The sequence below is a fragment of the Panonychus citri genome, unplaced genomic scaffold, assembly GCF_014898815.1.
Source record: "Panonychus citri isolate SS breed McGregor unplaced genomic scaffold, ASM1489881v1 Contig00095, whole genome shotgun sequence".
Lineage (NCBI taxonomy): Eukaryota > Metazoa > Arthropoda > Arachnida > Trombidiformes > Tetranychidae > Panonychus > Panonychus citri.
This window is the reverse complement of record NW_026515500.1, coordinates 305,003-327,670: the sequence shown is the minus strand read 5'-3', so window position 1 is coordinate 327,670 and position 22,668 is coordinate 305,003. Positions and strand designations below refer to the sequence as shown.

Here is a 22,668-nt window from a genome sequence, read left to right as displayed (position 1 = left end):
GTTCATTTCAAAAGATATTAAGAGACAAAAAGAGATGAGATTGATTATCGAATCGTCAGAATATTCAATTTTATCAGAGCTTCTTTGAAAAGAACATAAATTTCAAAGCTGATATTTGTTTGATGAAAATCCAATATTTTCATTGATTGAGAAACAATTAAATTGAGAGTTGAAGTTGAGTAATTAGTTTACGAGATGATCCTCATCGATTTGATGACTTGCGTTACTTTTTTCTTATCCATTAATGGAAAGTGATTGAATATACTCTTATTGAGAATTGAATATTAATTTTCGAAAGATAGATAATTAGATTTAATCAGCTCTAAAGTGAAAACAAACTCGAGTTTTTCTGTTTACAAATCCCGAAGTCGCGACCGGAAAACAAGATTACCGGTTCACTTTTTTCTCTTCTTCTGAAAAACCAATTGTTTTTTAAACAAATTGTTTATAAAACAAAGAAATCATCGACGATATTCAAGCGACAGAGAAAAAGAAAGAGAATAAACTTTATTGAATAAAGTAAGAAGAAGAGAAAAATAATGGAAACGGAAAAAATCGGGAAAAATCGCATGTGCATTAAAAGAGAGACTAAAAAGAAATAAAATTATATCGATTATAAATCGAATCCAAAATATCGATGATATTTATCGATAATATCGCAAATCACTATAAACAATTTTTTCTCTCGTTCTTTTTTAAAATGATTGAAAGTCTCTTTCATCTTTTTTACGAATTTTTAATCCGTCTACTTCTATTTTATTGGTAATTACTATTTGAAATCTTCGATTATTAATCACGACCAATGGACCAAATTTTCACTTCTGAAATAGAACCAAAACTTGAGGTAAATTTGTCCCTAAGAATATCTGTCACTTTTTGTTCATTGTTTGTTTTGCTTGTTGAGTTGATGTTTCTAATTGAATGTTTGGTCTGTACTTTTATATTTTATCTTTTTTTAGGTTCAAGTGTCTCAACGGGATCAACTTGGAACTGGTGATATACAGCGACTGAATCAATCGATGCAACAAGTTAAGAAACAATTGAAATTGATTTTGAACTTTCCATCGTCGAAAGGGAATCGCAAAAGAGTTAATTCAATCATGAAATGTTATCGAAAGACGATGGTCACTGTTTTGAAAAAAGGATCAAAATTTGCTCGGAAAAGGAAACAAACAGTAAAATCCTCATCTAACAGGCAAACATCGACACAGAAAATTACGCAGCAAGAAAAGGTGACCCTTTCAAGTGTCGCATCTTCCGGAGCTTCTCAGCTTCGGGTCACAAGCATCGGGGATTCAGGAGATTCTGTAACCAGAAGACAGATACTTGTAGCATCAGGTGTGCAGCCTCGAGTAATCGTGGCCATGAGTGGTCAACAACAACCACAACAACAAGGACAGCAAATGCAGATTAAACAACAAGTAAGATCATTAAAATGATAATAGTTTAAATTGGTGATTTACTTTTCTACAATTTGATTAACTTTTACATTTTCTTCTCTATTTTTCTATTAGATTCAAGGGGTACAAATAAACCAATCTGGGTCCGGTGGGGTAGGTACCCAGTCGCAATCTCAACAAATGAACTCAGTGATGGGACAGTTGATAACAATGTTAAAATCTCCATCATCTCAGCAAAATCAGAGAACAGTCATTTCAATTCTTCAATCTAATCCAAAATTAATGGCCGCCTTTTTGAAACAAAGGCAGGCTTCATCTCAATCATCACAAAATCAGGCACAGAATCAACTTTTCCAACAGTAAGTAAAATTTCGCTCGTTAATGAGATGCTCTTATTAAGAATCTTTTCCATTAATTATTTCCTATTTTCTTGTACACTCTAGAATTAACTCTCAACAGCCTCAACAGATTCCATCTCAACCACCATCACAGCAGCAACAACAACAAAGAACGATGCTGGCGCAGCAACAAAAGCCTCAACAGATTCCACCTCAACTGTACTCACAGCAACCAGTACGACCATTAAAACAATAGTTCAGATTGTTTATTTACTTTCTCAACAATTTGATTAACTCTTAAATTTTCTTCTCTATTTTTCTATTAGATTCAAGGGTACAAATAAACCAATCTGGGTCCGGTGGGGTAGGTACCCAGTCGCAATCTCAACAAATGAACTCAGTGATGGGACAGTTGATAACAATGTTAAAATCTCCATCATCTCAGCAAAATAAGAAAACAGTCATTTCAATTCTTCAATCTAATCCAAAATTAATGGCCGCCTTTTTGAAACAAAGGCAGGCTTCATCTCAATCATTACAAAATCAGACACAGAATCAACTTTTCCAACAATGAGTAAAATTTTGTTCGTTGATGTTCTCAGCAAGAATCTGTCAGAATTAACGAATACAAATGTCTCGAAATTCAATTGTCATTGAGAATTTTTGATCGGATACGAATCGCCCGAAGATCGAGATGTTCTCATTTTAGTCTTTTGTGGCTCCTTCTATTCGATATAAAATCCTGTTTCAAAGTTCCAATCTTGATTCCATTCTCACCGCTCTTAACATGGAGATGCTTATCCAACGTACACCTGATATTGCAAAATCTTACATAAACTCAGCAGTTAAATTCAATCAATCGATAAATCAGCGAGTTGGTGAATGTAATTTCAGCGTTATTTACGCAAATTAGCTCTCTTTCGTTTTTTCATAAAGTTCGAAGAGAAGAATATTTAATAAGGTTAAATATGCAAATCTTATTTGAAGTAAAAACTCTGAATTTGTATCGATGACTCAATAATTAAATCTAATATTCACTTCATTGCTGATCAGCTGATTGTTTTATTATTCATTTCTTTTTGTTTTTTCTTCAAGGTCTCAATTCAAATCTCGATATAAATTCTCAATTATGTTTAGATATTCAATTGAACAATTGATTATATTACTTTAATCAGCTTCAAACAAACTCGAATTTTTCCGGTTATAAATCCCGGAATCGCGTACGGAAAACACGATTACCGATTCACTCTTTCCGCTTTTTCCGAAAACCAAATTGTTTTAAAAAAAAGTTTTGTTCTTTGTTGAAACTCTCTGTCACTTTTTTTAAATTTTTAATCCGTCTACTTCTACCTATCCATCTTCCGCTTTTCTTACTAATTACTATTTGAAATCTTCGATTATTAATCACGACCAATGGACCAAATTTTCACTTCTGAAATAGAACCAAAACTTGAGGTAAATTTGTCCCTAAGAATATCTGTCACTTTTTGTTCATTGTTTGTTTTACTTGTTGAGTTTATGTTTCTAATTGAATGTTTGCTCTGTAATTTTATATTTTATCTTTTTTTAGGTTCAAGTGTCTCAACGGGATCAACTTGGAACTGGTGATATACGGCGACTGAATCAATCGATGCAACGAGTTAGGAAACAACTGAAAATGATTTTGAATGTTATCGAAAGACGATGGCCACTATTTTGAGATTCACATTCGCTCGGATTTGCTTGGAAAAGGAAACAAACAGTAAAATCCTCGTCCAACAGGCAAACATCGACACAGAAAACTACACAGCAAGAAAAGGTGATCCTTCCAAGTGTTATATCTTGAGCAGATCCTCAGCTTCGGGTCACAAGCATCAAGGGTTCTAGAGATTCTGTAACAAGAACACATGACTTTGACTACCGTCAACCTATTCAACAAGTTCGATTATTAATTCAGATTTTAATTTTTATTCAATCTTTATATTTAATCTCTATAGACTCAACTTGGAGGACCACAAATGATGCCCCAACAGTCCCAGCAACAAGTCCTCATACCAGTAGCATCCAGTGTACAGATTCAGCCTCAAATGGTGGGCATGAGTGGTCAACAACAACCCCAAGGACAGCAAATGCAGATTCAGCAAGTACGATCATTAAAATGATGATAGTTTTAATTGGTGATTTACTTTTCTCTACAATTTGATCATCTCTTACATTTTCTACTCTATTTATACGATTCAAGAGGCATCAACAAACCAATCTGGGTCCGGTGGGGTAGGTACCCAGTCGCAACCTGAACCAATGAACAAAGTGATGCAACAATTGATAGCAATGTTAGAATCTCCAACATCTCAGCATGAGCGGCGAACAGTCATTTCAATTCTTCAATCTAATCCAAAATTAATGGCCGCCTTTTTGAAACAAAGGCAGGCTTCATCTCAATCATCACAAAATCAGGCACAGAATCAACTTTTCCAACAGTAAGTAAAATTTCGCTCGTTGATGAGATGCTCTTATTAAGAATCTTTTCATTGATTATTTCCTATTTTCTTGTACACTCTAAAATTAACCCTCAACAGCCTCAACAAATTCCACCTCAACCACCACCACAACCACCACAACAACAACAACAACCTAGGTTTAATTGATTAATCAAAAACGTCAACCCCTTCTTTCATTATCTAATTGTATTTCTTTCTTTGTCTATCTATTCTAATTCATACAATATATTGACCATGTATTAACAAGTAATAAACATAAACAATAACAAACATCTTTAAATCACACATCAAACATAAAATCACCTTTTGAATATCTAATTGTTCATTTCATAGTTTTTCTCAGCGATGAAAGTTAAATTTCCCTACTGTTTTTGTTTATCATTCAATATATTGTTCTAAGTTTTTATTACATCAAATTAGTTTTCATTACATGAACTAAATATTATTTAGCTTGATTATTACATTCGGTCAATCATTCAAATCTTACCAGTGAATATTTCCCAATACTGTTCATTTCAAAAGATATTAAGAGACAAAAAGAGATGAGATTGATTATCGAATCGTCAGAATATTCAATTTTATCAGAACTTCTTTGAAAAGAACACAAATTTCAGACCTGATATTTGTTTGATAAACATTTTATTTATTTGATAAATCTTTTCATTGATTGAGAAACAATTAAATTGAGAGTTGAAGTCGAGTAATTAGTTTACGAGATGATCCTCATCGATTTGGTGATTTTCGTTACTTTTTTATTATCCATTAATGGAACGTGGTTGAATTTACTCTTATTGAGAATTTAATAATATTAATTTTCGAAAGATAGACAATTAAATTTAATCAGCTCTGAACCGAAAACAAACTCGAATTTTTCTGGTTACAGATCACGAAGTCGCGACCGGAAAACATGATTACGATTCCTTTTTGCTTCTTCTGAAAAACCAATTGTTTTATAAACAATTAGTGATGAGCGATATTTGAAAAAAATATCATCGACGATATTCAAGCGACAGAGAAAAAGAAACAGAATAAAGTAAGAGAAAGAGTAAAATGATGGAAACGGAAAAAAATCGCGAAAAATCGCATTAAAAGAGAGAGTAAAAAGAAAGAGAATTGTATATCGATATTTTTTTTATATCGATTATAAATCGAATCCAAAATATCGATGATATTTATCGATAATATCGCCAATCACTATAAACAATGTTTTCTCTCGTCCTTTGATAGAAATAGTTGAAACTCTCTTTCATTTTTTTTAATCTTTAATCCATCTTTTTCTATTTTCTTGGTATGGACCAAATTTTCACTTCTGAAATAGAACCAAAACTTGAGGTAAATTTGTCCCTAAGAATATCTGTCACTTTTTGTTCACCGTTTGTTTTGATTGTTGAGTTTATGTTTCTAATTGAATGTTTGCTCTGTAATTTTATATTTTATCTTTTTTTAGGTTCAAGTGTCTCAACGGGATCAACTTGGAACTGGTGATATACGGCGACTGAATCAATCGATGCAACGAGTTAAGAAACAACTGAAATTGATTTTGAACTTTCCATCGTCGAAAGGGAATCGCAAAAGAGTGAATTCAATCATGAAATGTTATCGAAAGACGATGGCCACTGTTTGGAGAAAAGGATCAAAATTTGCTCTGAAAAGGAAACAAACAGTAAAATCCTCATCTAACAGGCAAACATCGACTCAGAAAACTACGCAGCAAAAAAAGGTGCCCCTTCCAAGTGTCGCACCTTCCGGGGCTCCTCAGCTTGGGGTCACAAGCATCAGGGATTCAGGAGATTCTGTAACTAGAAGACAATTACCTGGAGCATGTGTACAGCCTCGAGTAATCCAGGGCATGAGGGGTCAACAACAACCACAACAAGGACAGCAAATGCAGATTCAACAAGTACGATCACTAAAATAATTAGTTTGTATTGGCGATTTACTTTTCTCTACAATTTGGTTAACTTTTACATTTTCTTCTCTATTTTTCTATTAGATTCAAGGGGCACAAATAAACCAATCTGGGTCCGGTGGGGTAGGTACCCAGTCGCAATCTCAACAAATGAATTCAGTGATGGGACAGTTGATAGCAATGTTAAAATCTCCAACATCTCAGCAAAATCAGAAAACAGTCATTTCAATTCTTCAATCTAATCCAAAATTAATGGCCGCCTTTTTGAAAAAAAGGCAGGCTTCATCTCAATCATCACAAAATCAGGCACAGAATCAACTTTTCCAACAGTAAGTAAAATTTCGCTCGTTGATGAGATGCTCTTATTAAGAATCTTTTCCATTAATTATTTCCTATTTTCTTGTACACTCTAGAATTAACCCTCAACAGCCTCAACAAACTCCACCTCAACCACCATCAAACCAGCAACAACAACAACAAACTCCATCACAAGTTACACAACAGCAACAACAACCTCAACAAATTGCATTTCAACCGTACTCACAGCGCCCAGTACGATCATTGAATCAATAGTTTAAATCGTTGATTTACTTTTTCAACAATTTAACTAACTTTTACATTTTCTTCTCTATTTTTTATTAGATTCAAGGGGCACAAATAAACCAATCTGGGTCCGGTGGGGTAGGTACCCAGTCGCAATCTCAACAAATGAATTCAGTGATGGGACAGTTGATAGCAATGTTAAAATCTCCAACATCTCAGCAAAATCAGAAAACAGTCATTTCAATTCTTCAATCTAATCCAAAATTAATGGCCGCCTTTTTGAAACAAAGGCAGGCTTCATCTCAATCATCTCAAAATCAGGCACAGAATCAACTTTTCCAGTAACGAATAAAATTTTGTTCGTTGATGTGAAATGTTCTCAGCAGAACCATTAAGACTCAACAAATACAAATGTCTCGAAATTCAATTGTCATCGAGAAAGTTTGGATGGATGCGAATAACGTCCAAATCGCCCGAAGATCGAGATGTTCTCATTTTAGTCTTTTGTGGTTCCTTCTATTCGATATAAAATCATGTTTCAAAGTTCCAATCTTGATTCCATTCTCACCGCTCTTAACATGGAGATGCTCTTGCAACGTACACCTGATAATGCAAAATCTTACATAAACTCAGGAGTTAAATTCAATCAATCGATAAATCAGAGAGTTGGTGAATGTAATTTCACCGTTATTTACGCAAATTAGCTCTCTTTCGTTTTTCATAAAGTTCGAAGAGAAGAATATTTAATAAGGTTAAATATGCGAATCTTATTTGAAGTAAAAACTCTGAATTTGTATCGATGACTCAGTAATTAAATCCAATATTCACTTCATGTCTGATCAGCTGATTGTTTTATTATTCATTTCTTTTTGTTTTTTTCTTCAAGGCCTCAATTCAAATCTCGATATAAATTCTCAATTATGTTTAGATATTCACTCGAACTATTAATTATATTACTTTAATCAGCTCTAAACAAACTCGAATTTTTCCGGTTAAAATCCGGAATCGCGTACGGAAAACACGATTACCGATTCACTCTTTCCGCTTTTTCCGAAAACCAAATTGTTTTAAAAAAAGTTTTGTTCTTTGTTGAAACTCTCTGTCATCTTTTTTTACGAATTCTTAACCCATCTTCTTCTATTTTCTTGGTAATTACTATTTAAAATCTTCGATTATTAATCACGACCAATGGACCAAATTTTCACTTCTGAAATAGAACCAAAACTTGAGGTAAATTTGGCCCTAAGAATATCTGTCACTTTTTGTTAACCGTTTGTTTTGATTGTCGAGTTGCTGTTTCTAATTGAATGTTTGGTCTGTACTTTTATATTTTATCTTTTTTTAGGTTCAAGTGTCTCAACGGGATCAACTTGGAACTGGTGATATACGGCGACTGAATCAATCGATGCAACGAGTTAGGAAACAACTGAAAATTATTTTGAATGTTATCATGAAATGTTATCGAAAGACGATGGCCGCTTTTTTGAAGAAAGGATCAAAATTTGCTCTGAAAAGGAAACAAACAGTAAAATCCTCGTCCAACAGGCAAACATCGACACAGAAAACTACACAGCAAGAAAAGGTGACCTTCCAAGTGTTATATCTTATCCTGTATCAAGTTCTTATTTCTTCAGCAGATCAGCTTGGGTCAGAGGTATCAAGGATTCTGTAACAAGAAAACACGAACTTAACTACCGACAACCTATTCAACAAGTTGGATCATTAATTCAGATTTTTATTCAATTTTTATATCTTCATCTCTCTAGACTCAGCCTGCAGATAAACCACAAATGATGCCCCAACAGTCCCAGCAACAAGTCCCTATACCAGTAGCATCCAGTGTACAGATTCAGCCTCAAATGGTGGTCATGAGTGGTCAACAACAACCCCAAGGACAGCAAATGCATATTCAACAACAAGTAAGATCATTAAAATGATAATAGTTTTAATTGGTGATTTACTTTTCTCTACAATTTGATCAACTCACACATTTTCTACTCTATTTTATTAGATTCAAGGGGCACAAACAAACCAATCTACGTTAGGTACGTTAGATGCCCAGTCGCAAGCTGAACTAATGAACGAAATGAACCAATTAATGGAATCGTTGATAACAAATATAAAATCAGGGAAAGCAAATCAGAAAACAATCATTTCAACTCTTACATCTAATAAAACATTAATGGCCATCTCTTTGAAACAACAGCAGGCTTCATCTCTATCATCACATAATCAACTTTTCCAGCAATGAATAAATTTTTTAGCGTTAACGAGATGTTTTCAGTAAGAATCGTCAACAATTAAGAAAAAGTAAATGTCGCGAAATCATTCAATTGTCATCGATTATGATAAAGTTCGAAGAATATTTAATTAGGTTAATTATTCAAATCTTATTTGAAGTAAAACTCTGAATTTGTATCGATGACTCAGTAATTAAATCTAATTTAATATTCATTTCATGTCTGATCAGTTGATTGTTTTATTATTCATTTCTTTTTTTTTTTCTTCAAGGTCTCAATTCAAATCTCGATATAAATTCTCAATTATGTTTAGATATTCACTTGAACTATTAATTACACTAATTTAGATTGAAAGGGAAAAGGAAAATTAAATCATATGAAATTATGATTAAGAAAAAATTTAATCAGCAAATTAAAGTTTAATTTGTTTTCTTGTTGATTTAATATTACTTAACATCCTCCTAAATTGTGATCACTTTTTTTACTTAATTACATTAATTTAACATGATAAAAAACTTGTTGATCATGAATCAGTTGATCAATAAATCAATTGCAATGTTAAACAACAAGAAAAATGTGACAATTAAACTTTAATTTAGTTTGAGAAAAAAAATCTTAAAGTAAATTGGTCAACTCTTTTTATTACCTTTCTATTTTCACTGACTAGCTTGATAGTGATTTAAATTGTGATAATTAAACCAAGAAGACGATATTGTATAAAATGAGTCTCTTAATTGACTTAATTGGACAATCACTAAATCAATGGCGACTCAATCAGATGATTCAATCGCACATCAACAGATAATTAAATTGTGTTCAGATTTCTTAGGCTGGTCAAGTCCAGAGGAAATTTCAATTGAACGAATCAAGTAAGTTGATTGTTAATCGAATTAAATTTTTTACCATGATTGTTTTCGAACTTGAATTTAATTCTGTGATTAGAGAGGGTCGAAGTAATCGAATCTATCGATGTTGGATAACTGACCACAACTCGAACTCGAATGAAGTTATCGTTCGTTTTTATGGCAATTCTTTCATCAAAGGAACAACCGATTCGAAAGAATCGAGAGAACGAGAAGTTCTAATCAGTTATATTATTTCGGAGAAAATTTAGGACCCAAATTAATTGGAATCTTTGATGGTGGAAGAATCGAAGAGTTTATTCAGGTAAGAACATCAACTCAATTCCATCATGAAAATTAACTTACTTGATGAACTTGATTTGACTTTAATCATCGATAGTCGACAACACCGACTCGTGAACAATATGAAGGACCATCGATGTTTGAAATTTTGGCCTCAAAAATGGCGATGATTCACTCGTTAAGATTACCCTTTTCTCGTTCCGTTGATCTGCCCAATTATTTACTCTCAATGATCACAAATCTCAAATCAAATTCAGTATTGCTTGATTATCGTTCTGGATCAAAAGTAAATCAGTGGTCGGAGAGATTGTGTTCCTTTAATTACTCTCGAGAAATTAACTGGTTGATTTCAATTCTTGATTCTATTCCATCAAAAGTTGTCTTCTGTCATCGAGATCTTAACCGATCTAATATACTAATTCGAGAAAGAAAAAGTATCGAACATGGAGCAACAATTAAAGATCCAGCGAATAAAATTGTTCTCATTGATTATGAATACTCTGATTACCATTATCGTTGGAGTGATATTGTGACTTTTTTCAGTGAAATTGCTTCAAATCGTTGGAAGGAAAAACAATCAACTCCATTTAATTTGGTCGATTATTATCCATCTCCAAATCGAAGGATTTTTTTTCTTCGTCATTATTGTAATCAGTTGATTCAGTTGCAATCATTGGATGCAGATGATCTAGAGAATGAGACAATTAACTTAATCAAGGAGACCGACTTTGGTTCTATGATTTCTAATATGGTTAATTGTTTGTGGAGACTTTGCCATCCAAGAATCGATCAAGAATCAATGATGATCCTATGGGTAATTCTCAATTCTCATAATTATAAGTATCCCTAATTGTTGTGATTAAAATTCTTTCTCTTCATTTTCTTTTCCAGGAAGAAGCAAATTTCCGACTCGATCTTTATGTTGGCCTCAAGGAATATTTTCTCAACAATTACCCTGATCTACCTTGATTATCGTTTATTTTGTTTATCAAATTCTGTAGAAAAAGTTTCCTTTTCAAATAAATTTAATAATATCAGCAAATTAATCATTTCGTATGTGTATTTATTGATTTTAATAAATCATAATAATGGTGGGGTTACATTGATGATGAAGATGAGGTTTAATTTAATTGGCTTTAGACGATGAAGATGATGGACTTGGTGGTAAGGTTGAAGATGGCAAAAGTGTATATGATTGGCAACGGTGGTCAAGAGATGATGAGATGAGATGTAAAGATGATTGAACAAATGGATAACAGTTTATTGATTAGAAATCATGATTAACTAGTAACCATTGTCATCGCCATAACCACTAGACTCGCCGAAACCATCAGACCCTCCATATCCATCGGATCCACCATAACCTTCATCGAGACTTCCATAGTTTCCTCCATAGTTTCCTCCATAGCTACTTCCACCATAACTGTTTCCGTAGGAGTTTCCATAGTTATTGCCATTATAACTGTTTCCATAGCTCGAGCTACTGTAACTTGCTAAAGGACTTGAACCACTGTAACTGGGATACTCTGTAAATAGAAATGGACATAAATCATTAGCGTTCAAAGATAAATTAAAACAAGGAAAGTAAATGAAAAACAAAACATCAAATTACCTGGTGATTGGAAGCTATCAGATACTAGATATTTGGAGTGATGATGGATTCTAGAGTAAGAAAAGATAATTACAGTTAGAGGATTAATAAATTCCAACTTAAATTGTTGATTATCCGATCTTGAATGAAAGACTATTAAGTTACAAATTATCATGAAATGAATTCTTAAGTGAAAGTTTCATCGATTGATTGAACACCTAATTAGTTGGTGATGATTGTTGACCGTTAGCTTGATCGTATTGATATTGATTTGTTTCAATTTGATGATGATTATTTGAGGAAGCACTTGTTAATTGTCTCACTCCTTTGTCCCGATCTTGTCTAGAGGCCAAACTCTGTAACCGAAAAAAAAGTGCCGGTCATTAGTTTTCTTTCTCGAGGCACTTGATGGTGAAAGGGTGACAAGATCAGGCAAAGGAACCTCAAGTGAATCCAATACTTTCCAATAAATAGTAACAATCGATGAATCAATTACACATTTTGAGACAATTACAAGAGGAAAGTATTGAAAACACCGAAAGCGAATCAAAGTGACTTAATGTAAACGCAATTAAGTCATTTTCTAAGCAAAGCAAGGGTATTAAGGAAGGATTAGAAAAAGAAAATGGTGGATTTGTTTATACTCTTGAATATGGATCCATGACAATGTGATTAGTTAGATGAAGAATATTCTGAGTACAGGGTTGAAGGAATAGTTTAGCTGATGAGTGTTTCGGCGATGAAACCAATTCGCCTTTCAATTCAAAAGTAGATTCAGGATTACGATCACATGAAGGTGTTCGACTTCTAAAAACAATCAATACAAGACAATTAGTTAGAATTAAAATTCGTAACGAAAAGCGATAGAATCAAGATTCTCAAGTACAACGAACAGAAAATAAATAGAAAATCTAAATATTGATAAACGAAACTCAGAACGTCTCAGAACTTTTCTTATTCTCAGGATAAAAGGTTGACCATTAATTGTACTTGATGGTCACACTAATGGTCATTGGAACCTTGTTATTAATCAATTGTTTTTCTAAATTAATGATCGATCATTAGAAGAAACCATTTAGAGTGAGAAAAAACGTCTATTCCAACCTTGATAGTCGAGTGGAGGTCTCGACATAACGGATGTTACATTTTCTTATTCAATGTAAACAATGTTTCTAATCATCTTCATCAGTTAATTAAGTGAGTCTCAATTACTTAATTATCCTGGAACAAAGGTAATCAATCAATGACCTTCAATTGCCCCGAAGAAAAGCAAAGTTGATATCTGATGAAAAGCGTTAATTGGAAATCATCTGATTATCTTTCTGATGGTAAATGTTTCAGTTTTTCTTAATTGTTGAACATTAGCTTATCGAGAACTGATGATAATTGTGGATAAATTGTAAACCGATAAAATTTGTTCCTCGACCTGATTTAGAAAAACCCGAATACGAAAAGTTGTTCAGATAAACATTACGTTCATTTGGTTTTATCATCTTCAATCACTTTTACTCATGTTTACCTGTTTATCTTTTATTTTCAGAGTTGGAACTTTTTTCTTCTTCTTCAAGAACAAGATGAAGGACAATTCTCAGGATCGTGTCAATGGATTTTTATCAATTAAGAAAATAAACTAAAGAGAAAAATTCGACAAGAAAGAATTAAATTAATTCTGTTTTTGGGTAACCCATTAGGAGACCTTAACCTACATTGTAATCATTTTCTCCTAAGGAACTCATTGATCGCTCGAAGGGATTAATTGATTAAGGTTTTCCGGTTATAATCACGATTACCTTTCATAGATTATACTGATGATGATAATTGTAACCATGAAGAGATATTGTTACGATTTTCCTCTCTCACTTTCTCTCTCAAAAAGTTGCACTGACCATCGTACAAGCCAAAGCCCCCGTTTCCATTAAAATCAACTCGAAGCTCCCTCATTAGCGAGTCGCTGGTTTATATATAATCGAGAGTCTTATAAAAAGCTAACAGAACTAATCTTGATAATTAACAAGTGATTAACTTAATTTGCGATCAAATTGAGTGAAATTTTTCTCGTGTAAATCAGTAAATTCAACAATCATGACTGAGATAATTGCGAGCAACTTTCAATCAAACATAACCAGGTAAGTGTTTCCATTAAGTGATCCAAGTGAATTTATATCAGCATTTAAAGTGAAATTTACAGTTATCATTTTGTTTCAGTGAAATTTGATTTGCTAATTATCTAATTACTTTTGTATGTATTTACCTATTCTATCATCATCATCATCATCATTAACCATGGATCAGATTAACTCGAGAAGAGGAGGAAGTTAATCAGGCAATTGATTCTCTTCGTGAATTGTGTTTACAAGAAATCGCCACCAATGGACATTTATATGATCCAAATGATGCTAAAATTATTCGTGGTGGTCAGAGAATGTCCATGATTTCCTATTTAGAGTCACACTCATGGAATATTCATGATTCATTTGAATCTGTTAAAGCTCATTGCCGTTGGCGAAAAGAAAACTCATTATGTGACCTAAAGGCGACATCATTTCCCCGTGAACTTCACATCCACGGGATGTTTCATCCTTACGGTTATGATAAACTTGGTCATCCTTTACTGTTCATTAGACTTTCGACCCAAACTGGACCTCGAGAATTGAACAGTCTTGTGTTACAACATTTCATTTGGGTCGCTGAAACCATGAGAGATCGAGTTATCGAAAGTGATAAACGATTCGCTCTCATCTACGATTGTCGTAATCCATCGGTGGACATTCGTCTCATCAAGGAAATTTTAACCATCTACACTCAACATTATCCTCTTTCTTTGGCCTGGGTCGCTTTTATCGAGATGACAACTTCATTTCGACTTATGTATCATGTGATTAAATTTTTCTTCCCTAAATATATTCGAAATCAAATGATGTCCATTGATCGATCAGGTCTTCGAGAATTGGTTGATGAAGATAATATTCCAACTTATTTGGGTGGAAATTCAGTTGGAATGGATTCTTGTGAATTGGAAAATTGTCCAACAACTGAACAATTTGTTCAATCAGCAGGATATTCAAAGGAACTCACAGCGAAAACAATTAAACATTTCCAACAATTCCAAAGATAATTAAGAAATTGGAAAATGATTCTCATCTCTTGTTAACAATTAAAATCTACTCCATTTTCTTGATTGTTTACTTTTGATATACAATCATTAATCAGATTTCTAAATGTTAACTGTTCATTATTCATGATAAAATTTTCTCATTCACAAGCAATTCATTAACTAATTGATGAAACCAAAATAAACTTTAATTGAAAATTAATTCATCAAACTTTTTGATTAGTTGATTGTTATTTGTAAACTAATTTGCCATTTGATTGAAACAGACAGACAGAGTAAATTCAGTTCGTTGAACTAAATTTAAATCATTACAATTTGAACCTGGTCAAGTTCAAATATTAAATTTAAATCATGATGACGATTAATCAATGAATTTGTTAAATAATAACTTTGTTTCTGTGGTTAATTTAAGTTTCTCGATACAATTAAAAATCAACAATTGACAATGTTACACATTTAAAGGACACAAACAATCAAGAAACAATTATCAACAATCAAGGTAATCAAATTTATCCAAGGGAAGGTAAATCAAACTCAATTAATTAACTAATTACCAAGGTAAGGTTAACATAAGAAATTGATCAAATCATAAAAGAGTGATTACTTTTAATCATATCAATTTAATTGCACCAATCAGTGTCTACCTTCAGAGCTAACAATTAAAACTATTAATAAAACCACACACAATTAGCATGATCTTAATTTTCAAAGAAATCAGAGTAAATTGTCTCGGACAACAAACGACTGATTAACTGATCTAACTAATTCACTCCAATCAATTTAGAAGGGGAAAAGTTTAGATGAACAAAATTCAACGTTAATCAACTGAATTGAATTAGGAATATGAATCAACTCAGTTCGAAGGTGAAAAAAGATATTGTTCTGATCGTCTATTCATTTACCCTGAAACTGGTTATGCAACTGAAGGAAAGGTAATTATATAAATAAAGTGAATGTTAATATGATTAGAATAGTTAATTAAACAGGTAAATGGAAATAATCAAAATTCTAAATATAAAAAGAAAACGAAAAGTAAACGATCGATGAGGTTAAAAGTGAAATAAGGTCACCGAATTGAAGGAGAAACCGTTATTTTGATGGTAAATAAATTCTCTAATCGCATTATAACGGAATAAGATGATTAACATGAAGATCAAGGACATGATCTTTTTTAAGAATAATCAGCAATTAGATAAACTCAATAATTCATTTTCTATTCTGAAAGAAAACAACTAATACACTTTTATGGAGTAATAATTAGTAATCATTATGGTTTTTTTTGCTTCTAAATAATAAGTTGATTAGTTGATCTTTTTGTTTGTTAATTTAATTTCCCTTAAGTGACCTAATCCAATTTCGTTTGATTAAGAGGTACAATTTGGAAATTTACTTTCAATTGAACTAAATTAACTGTTGAGATTTTGATTGTTATAAGAACATCGGTTAATCCTTTAAAATTAGAGGAAATCAGCTGATTATGTTTACCGTTTTTATCTTAATTTACTTTTGATAATCTTTTTCATTTTGACCTAATTTTGGATCATCTTGACTAATTAATGTTGTCCTTTATTATTGATAAACAATTTGATCGTTTAATTTGTTTAAGTTAATTGTTTTTATCTAATTTATCTTTTTTCTGAGTGTTTTAGACTAAGTGTTGTTTGAATATTGAACTTTTTTTGGCATTTTCGCTCAGATTTTCATCTTAATTGTGATCTAATCTCTTGTAATTAACTCTCAAGTCTTGATGATGATAATTTGGTAACAAAGTCCATATGATTAGTTGAGCAAAAAAAGAAATGGTTTCTGTTACTTACGGAACATGAACTGGAGTATGAACGGGCATTGGTACTGGTTGAGGAATCGGAACATGGTGATGCTTTGGGTGGACGATTACTGTTATCAAAATGGAGAAGATGAAAAAAAGAGTTAATCTAACGGTAAATTTAAGGTGTTTTGAAAGAAGGCGAAATATTTACTTGGTGGTTGTTCCCATTCAATTGGAATTGGCAATGGCATTGGAAGAGGAATAGGAAGTATTCCTTTCTTTGGCTTAAGGTATTTAACTAGTAATCCAGCGCCGATTAATCCTTTCAGAAGGATTTTCTTCTTCAAACGCGAGGCAACAGCGAAATCGTGGTAAAATGTTGACGCGATTAAAAACGCGAAGAAAATATTTGCGATTTGACGATTCATAATTCTAGACTATTGTTGGAAAATAGAAAAGGAAATAAAATAATATGAAAGATTATTTAGTAAATTTCATTCGATTCTAATCTATGGTACTAATTGTCCTTCTCTCGAGTATTAACTTGATCATGATTGTGATTGATTAGTCACAACAATCGGTTTAACAGAAAACGAGGAACAAAATTGTCTCGTTAGATTCTAATGGTTTATTAATTATCTTTTCGTTTTTAACAACTTACCTTGGATTGGAAGCTCGAATAGATGATGATGAACAATTAATAGGGAATTAAATCCAATGTAATGACCTCAGAACACACACAAAACTCAAGTGACACTGAAACGAAATGTGAATTTGATTGTGATGAGCAACTGATGGATTGAGAATAACGAAGGGCAATAAAGTAATGACCTTCGATGCGAAATCTTTTTATATAAAGTGGGAGAGATTCTGACCCGAAATTGAATTTAGGCCAAAAAGGAAACCCCGAGTTCGGTTGCGTCCCCTTAATCAACGGTCACTTTCTTGGTCACTTCATGTAGATTCTCCTCTCCCTCTACTCTCTCTTCTCACTGGAAAGGGCTTCTCTCATCTCTCTCTCTTTCTCTTTCTCTTTCTTTTCGAATCATCTTTATCTTCATCACTTTTTTTCCTTCTCTTACTTTCTACTTTTAGCTTCATCTAAGCCTCAAGGATAAACACACAATCGTTTAATGGTCAGTCTAAATTTAACCGGGAATTTTTTTCATTCTTAACAATCATTTTCTCAATTAAGAAATCGAACCGAATGTCCGAATGAACATTAACCTTAAGAGTTTCGAAATTCGTCTCAGACTCATGAGTAAAAACTGATAAGACGAATTTCTCACCAAATCGATTAAAAATTAGGATAATCAATTTAGATGTAAACCAAAATAGAGAAAATTTTATAATGAATTAAAAGAGTCTTTTATTTGAATCAAAATGTTTTTATTTAATGATTTCTAACAAAAAAGGGTTGACATTAAATGACAATTTTTTTTTTTTGGAAAAAATGAAATTGAGAAAAGATATTGAAGTGAGATTTTCAATAAATAGAAAAGGAAAAGAGGAAACAAAAACAATCGAAAGTAAAATAATTAGTCAATTTATGGTGATTAAAGAGACTAATTGATTGATTGTAGGGAAAGGGTTGAGAATAGAGAAGAAGAGGAAAGAGAGAAAAGGGAAGAAAAGAGTAATGATAGAAAAAGGATACTATTGATCGATCATCTTCTGTGTTCTTTCAATGAGTATGATTAATTATAGAAATTTTAAAATTTGATTTAATCAACTTCCTCCATTCTTGATGCATCTTCGGCATCACCTTCTAATGCTGGCATTTCCGCTTCGGCAACTTTATCACCACCACCACCAACTTCCACAAGATCTTCATCAATTCCAAGACCAAGTTTAATCATACGATAAATTCTAGACGAATGATTTTGTGGATCTTCCAAAGAGAATCCAGAACAGAGAAGAGCAGTTTCAAAAAGTAACATGACTAAATCTTTAACGGCTTTATCGCTCTTATCAGCCTCGATCTTTTGTCTCAAATTCTCTACAATTGGATGATCGGGATTGATTTCAAGATGTTTCTTCGCTGCCATGTAGCCCATGGTCGATGTGTCCCGAAGAGCTTGAGCTTTCATTATTCTTTCCATGTTGGCAGACCAACCATATTGACTTGTGACAATACAACATGGAGAGGTAACTAAACGATTAGAGATTGTTACCTTTTCGACTCGCTTTTCGAGCACATCTTTCATCACCTTGCATAGAGTCTCGAATTTCTTTACATCTTCTTCCCTCTTCTTCTTCTCCTCATCGGTCTCGGGAAGTTCAAGACCTTCTTTGGTAACGGAAACTAAAGGTTTACCCTCATACTCTTTCAATTGTTGGACACAATACTCATCAATTGGTTCCACCATGTAAACCACTTCGAATCCTCGGCTTCGAACTCGCTCAACGAAAGCAGAGGCGGCTACTTGTTCCTTTGATTCACCGGTAATGAAGTAAATTGATTTTTGATTGTCCTTCATTCGGGAAACATAATCTTTAAGAGAACACATCTCATCACCAGAAGCTGAAGTATAAAATCTTAAAAGATCGGCGATCTTCTTTCGGTTTCCAGTGTCTTCGTGGATACCAAGTTTCATGTTTTTACTAAATTGTTCATAAAACTTTTTGTAAGCCTCTTTATCTTCGGCTACCTCTTCGAACAATTCGATACACCGTTTCACCAAACTCTTACGGATAACTTTCAAGATCTTATTTTGTTGTAACATTTCTCGGGAAATGTTCAATGGTAAATCTTCAGAATCAACCACACCCTTGATAAAGTTGAGATATTCTGGAATGAGATCCTCACAATTGTCCATGATGAAAACCCGACGGACATACAATTTGATATTGTTCTTTTGTTTCCTATTTTCAAAAAGATCGAATGGAGCTCGTTTTGGTACAAATAGTAAAGCTCGGAATTCGAGTTGACCTTCAACAGAGAAATGTTTAACTGCCAAATGTTCCTCCCAATCATTGGTTAGACTTTTATAAAATTCACCATATTCAGATTGGGTAATGTCATCAGGATTTCTCATCCAAAGGGGCTTGGTTCGGTTAAGCTCTTCGTCTTCAATGTACTTTTCGGTTACCTTTTTTTTCTTTTTCTTGTCCTTTTTATCCTCATCTTCAACATCCTCTACCTTTGGTTCTTCGTCATCGTCTTTCTTTTCTTCATCATTTTCCTTCTTCTTTTCCTCGTCTTCTTCCTTTTTCTCCTCTTCACCTTCATCATCGGACACTTCCTTTTCTCTCTCCTTTTGGACAACAAGCTTAATCGGGTAACCAATAAATTGACTGTGTTTCTTTACCACCTCTTTAATTTTCTTCTCATCGAGATAGTCATTTTGGTCATCCTTTAACCATAAAACAATTTTAGTACCTCGAACACAATCAGGATCGGTTGTCTTTTTAATGGTGAATGAACCACCAGCAGATGATTCCCAAGTATAACAGTCATCATCATTGTGCTTGGATGTAACAACAACCCGATCAGCGACCAAATAAGCTGAGTAGAAACCGACACCAAATTGACCAATCATAGAGATATCGGCACCGGCTTGAAGAGCTTCCATAAAAGCTTTAGTACCAGATTTGGCAATGGTACCCAAATTATTGATTAAATCAGCTTTGGTCATACCAATACCAGTATCAATAATGGTTAAGGTTCGTTCCTCTTTGTTTGGAACAATTTTAATGTAAAGATCTTTACCAGAATCAAGCTTAGAAGCATCGATAAGTGACTCATAACGGATTTTGTCAAGAGCATCAGAAGAATTGGAGATCAATTCCCGAAGGAAAATTTCTTTGTTAGAATAAAAAGTGTTGATGATCAAAGTCATCAACTGAGCGATTTCAGCTTGAAACAAAAAGGTTTCAGCATCTTCATTAGTAGCGGTCATTGGTTCTTCAGGCATTTTAAATTCTTTTCAACAAATTGAACACAAAAAAAAATCGGCTTTTTTAAATTCACAAGAAAATAAAGCAAAAACACAAAAAAAGAAAAACACTCTTACAGACAAAGGAAAATAAACTGATCAATAATACTAATCAATAGTAAATGGTCAACAACAAATTGTCAGTTTAAGGACGAGAAAAGATCACAAAGAAAATTAGTCAATTAACAGAGAATTAGAATTAATTTAATCGCAAGTTTGAGACAATAGACTGAAAGAAAGCATGTAAGTGAATGAGAGTTTAAATCGGTAATACTCTTGCTCTTAACTTTTCCAACAGGAAACAGAACAACTTTTTTCTCGAATTTTCTCAAATTCTCTTTTCTTTTCTACATAAGTAGTTACCCAGGTGGCGCAAGAGGAACAATAACAGGAAAAGGGGAAAGAAAAGGGAAAAAAACTCCTAGAATATTACAGAAAATTCGAGAAAAAAGTTGTTCTGTTCCTGTTGAAAAATTCATTCACTCTTCACCATGCTCTTTCAGTCTATTGTCTCAAACTGCGATTAAATTAATTCTAATGTTAATTGACTAATTAATTTCTTCGTCCTAAACTGACAATTTGTTGACCATTTACTATTGATTAATTATTGATCAGTTTATCTGTCTGTGAAGTGTTTTCTGTTTTGTGTTAAAAAACCGATTTTTTGTTGGTTGAAGAATTTAAAATGCCTGGTGACCGCTACTAATGGATGCTGAAACGTTTCAGCTGATCGCTCATTGTTGATCACGCATCATCAACACTTTTTCTCCAGCTGGGGTTGATCAATTCTGATGTGACAAACCGTTATGATTATCGATGCTTCTGTTCTGGTAAATCTTTACATTATTGTTCCAAACAAGAGAACAACCAATGATACTGGTGGTATGACCAAAGCTGATTTAATCAATTTGGTACCATGCCAAATCTGGTATAAAGCATGGGCTCTTCAGCCGGTGCCGATATTTGGTCAATTGGTGTCGGCTGGTCGCTGATCGGGTTGTTACATCAAGCGATGATTTATGGTCATCTGCTGGTGGTTCATTCACCTGATGCTGTTCGAGCCGTGTTTGGAAAAGATGACCAAAATGACTATCTCGATGAGAAAGAGGTGATGAAATCATTATTACCGGTTGCTGTTGAAGTCGATGGGCGAGAAAATGAAAGAAGACGAGGTAGTGTTGAATGAGGATAAAGGACAGAAAGAAAGATGACCGAGGCCCGGTGGCCACTGGATGAATCTGATGACCCAATCTGAATGGTGAATTTTATAAAGTCTAACCAATGATTGGGAGGAACATTTGGCAGTTCTCTGTTGAAGGTCAACTCAATTCGAGCTTTACTATTTGTACCAAAACGAGCTCGATCTTTTGAAAATAGAAACAAAAGACAATATCAAATTGTATGTCCGTCGGGTTTTCATCATGGACAATTGAGGATCTCATTCGAATATCTCAACTTTCAAGGGTGTGGTTGATTCTGAAGATTTACCATTGAACATTTCCCGAGAAATGTTACAAATAAGATCTTGAAAGTTATCCGTAAGAGTTTGGTGAAACGGTGTATCGAATTGTTCGAGAGACGGATAAAGCTTACAAAAGTTTTATGAAAAGAGTAAAACAAACGTCACGAGAACTGAAATCGCCGATCTTTGATTTTATCTCAGCTTCTGGTGATGAGATGTGTTCTCTTGATTATGTTTCGAATGAAGGACAATCAAAATCAAACATTACCGGTGAATCAAAGGAACAAGTAGCCTCTGCTTGTTGAGCGAGTTCGAAGCCAGTGTTTATTGGTGGAACCAGTGAGTGTGTCCAACAATTGAAGGTATGAGGGATGAGCAGTTCCGAGACAAGGAGAAGAGGGAAGAAGTGAGGTAAGGACTCTATGCAAGGTGATGAAGATGTGCTCGGCTCGGGCAATCTCTAATTTACCTCTCCATGTTGTATTGTCACAAGTCAATGGTTGGTCTGCCAACATGGAGGAAAGCTCGCATGGTACATGGCGGAATCGAAATCAATCGATCATTTGTAGAGAATTTGAGACAAAGATCGAGGCTGATAAGAGCGTTGGTTTAGTCATGTTACTTTTTGACTGTTCTGGATTCTCTTTGAAGATCCACAAAATCATTCGTCTAGAAACGTCGTGTGGTTGAGAAGATCTTGGAAGTGGGTGTAATGGTGGTAAAGTTGCCGGCGTGCGGCATT

General features: G+C 33.5%; 7 protein-coding genes across 11 annotated transcripts; 5 read left to right on the top strand and 2 right to left on the bottom strand.

The window, feature by feature from the left end:
- Positions 1 to 669: 669 nt before the first annotated feature.
- Positions 670 to 7,532, top strand: LOC128388143 (transcription factor SPT20 homolog). Its single transcript, XM_053347511.1, has 7 exons — positions 670 to 844; positions 960 to 1,421; positions 1,515 to 1,759; positions 1,844 to 1,973; positions 6,212 to 6,456; positions 6,541 to 6,679; positions 6,770 to 7,532. The coding sequence occupies exons 1-7, from the start codon at positions 803 to 805 to the stop codon at positions 7,013 to 7,015; spliced, it is 1,509 nt and encodes a 502-aa protein (XP_053203486.1). The 5' UTR covers positions 670 to 802; the 3' UTR covers positions 7,016 to 7,532.
- LOC128388145 (activating signal cointegrator 1 complex subunit 2 homolog) lies at positions 2,015 to 4,624 on the top strand. Of its 2 annotated transcripts, none has more exons than XM_053347515.1 (5): positions 2,015 to 3,193; positions 3,309 to 3,536; positions 3,715 to 3,861; positions 3,960 to 4,197; positions 4,297 to 4,624. In XM_053347515.1, exons 2-5 carry the CDS (start codon positions 3,422 to 3,424, stop codon positions 4,367 to 4,369), a joined length of 573 nt encoding a protein of 190 aa, XP_053203490.1. In that variant the 5' UTR covers positions 2,015 to 3,193; positions 3,309 to 3,421; the 3' UTR covers positions 4,370 to 4,624. The 2 variants fall into 2 exon arrangements, with proteins under 2 accessions (XP_053203490.1, XP_053203488.1); XM_053347513.1 differs by having other exon boundaries at positions 4,281 to 4,624.
- Positions 7,533 to 7,673: 141 nt separating the features above from the next.
- Positions 7,674 to 9,124, top strand: LOC128388144 (negative elongation factor A-like). Its single transcript, XM_053347512.1, has 4 exons — positions 7,674 to 7,900; positions 8,016 to 8,252; positions 8,437 to 8,589; positions 8,682 to 9,124. The coding sequence occupies exons 1-4, from the start codon at positions 7,859 to 7,861 to the stop codon at positions 8,919 to 8,921; spliced, it is 672 nt and encodes a 223-aa protein (XP_053203487.1). The 5' UTR covers positions 7,674 to 7,858; the 3' UTR covers positions 8,922 to 9,124.
- A 392-nt stretch (positions 9,125 to 9,516) lies between these two features.
- On the top strand, positions 9,517 to 11,101 carry LOC128388164 (choline/ethanolamine kinase-like). Its single transcript, XM_053347540.1, is given in 5 exon segments — positions 9,517 to 9,779; positions 9,853 to 10,016; positions 10,019 to 10,077; positions 10,153 to 10,869; positions 10,947 to 11,101. Coding segments are annotated over 5 exon segments (1,125 nt in total). The 5' UTR covers positions 9,517 to 9,672; the 3' UTR covers positions 11,025 to 11,101.
- Positions 11,098 to 17,758, bottom strand: LOC128388167 (scale keratin-like). Of its 4 annotated transcripts, none has more exons than XR_008325217.1 (7): positions 17,188 to 17,758; positions 16,738 to 16,963; positions 16,576 to 16,654; positions 12,291 to 12,453; positions 11,812 to 12,002; positions 11,668 to 11,717; positions 11,492 to 11,581 (listed from the first exon to the last, which is right to left on the bottom strand). XR_008325217.1 is itself a non-coding variant. In XM_053347544.1 (6 exons), exons 2-5 carry the CDS (start codon positions 16,952 to 16,954, stop codon positions 11,685 to 11,687), a joined length of 492 nt encoding a protein of 163 aa, XP_053203519.1. In that variant the 5' UTR covers positions 16,955 to 16,963; positions 17,188 to 17,758; the 3' UTR covers positions 11,443 to 11,581; positions 11,668 to 11,684. The 4 variants fall into 4 exon arrangements, 2 of the variants coding, with proteins under 2 accessions (XP_053203518.1, XP_053203519.1); XR_008325216.1 differs by having other exon boundaries at positions 11,495 to 11,581; positions 11,865 to 12,002; XM_053347544.1 differs by lacking the exon at positions 11,812 to 12,002 and having other exon boundaries at positions 11,443 to 11,581.
- Positions 13,619 to 14,960, top strand: LOC128388165 (motile sperm domain-containing protein 2-like). The gene is made up of 2 exons (XM_053347542.1): positions 13,619 to 13,772; positions 13,939 to 14,960. Exons 1-2 carry the CDS (start codon positions 13,729 to 13,731, stop codon positions 14,759 to 14,761), a joined length of 867 nt encoding a protein of 288 aa, XP_053203517.1. The 5' UTR covers positions 13,619 to 13,728; the 3' UTR covers positions 14,762 to 14,960.
- A 135-nt stretch (positions 17,759 to 17,893) lies between the features above and the next one.
- LOC128388163 (heat shock protein 83-like) lies at positions 17,894 to 20,756 on the bottom strand. The gene has a single exon (XM_053347539.1). The coding sequence runs from the start codon at positions 20,441 to 20,443 to the stop codon at positions 18,251 to 18,253; it is 2,193 nt and encodes a 730-aa protein (XP_053203514.1). The 5' UTR covers positions 20,444 to 20,756; the 3' UTR covers positions 17,894 to 18,250.
- Between the last annotated feature and the right edge of the window lie 1,912 nt (positions 20,757 to 22,668).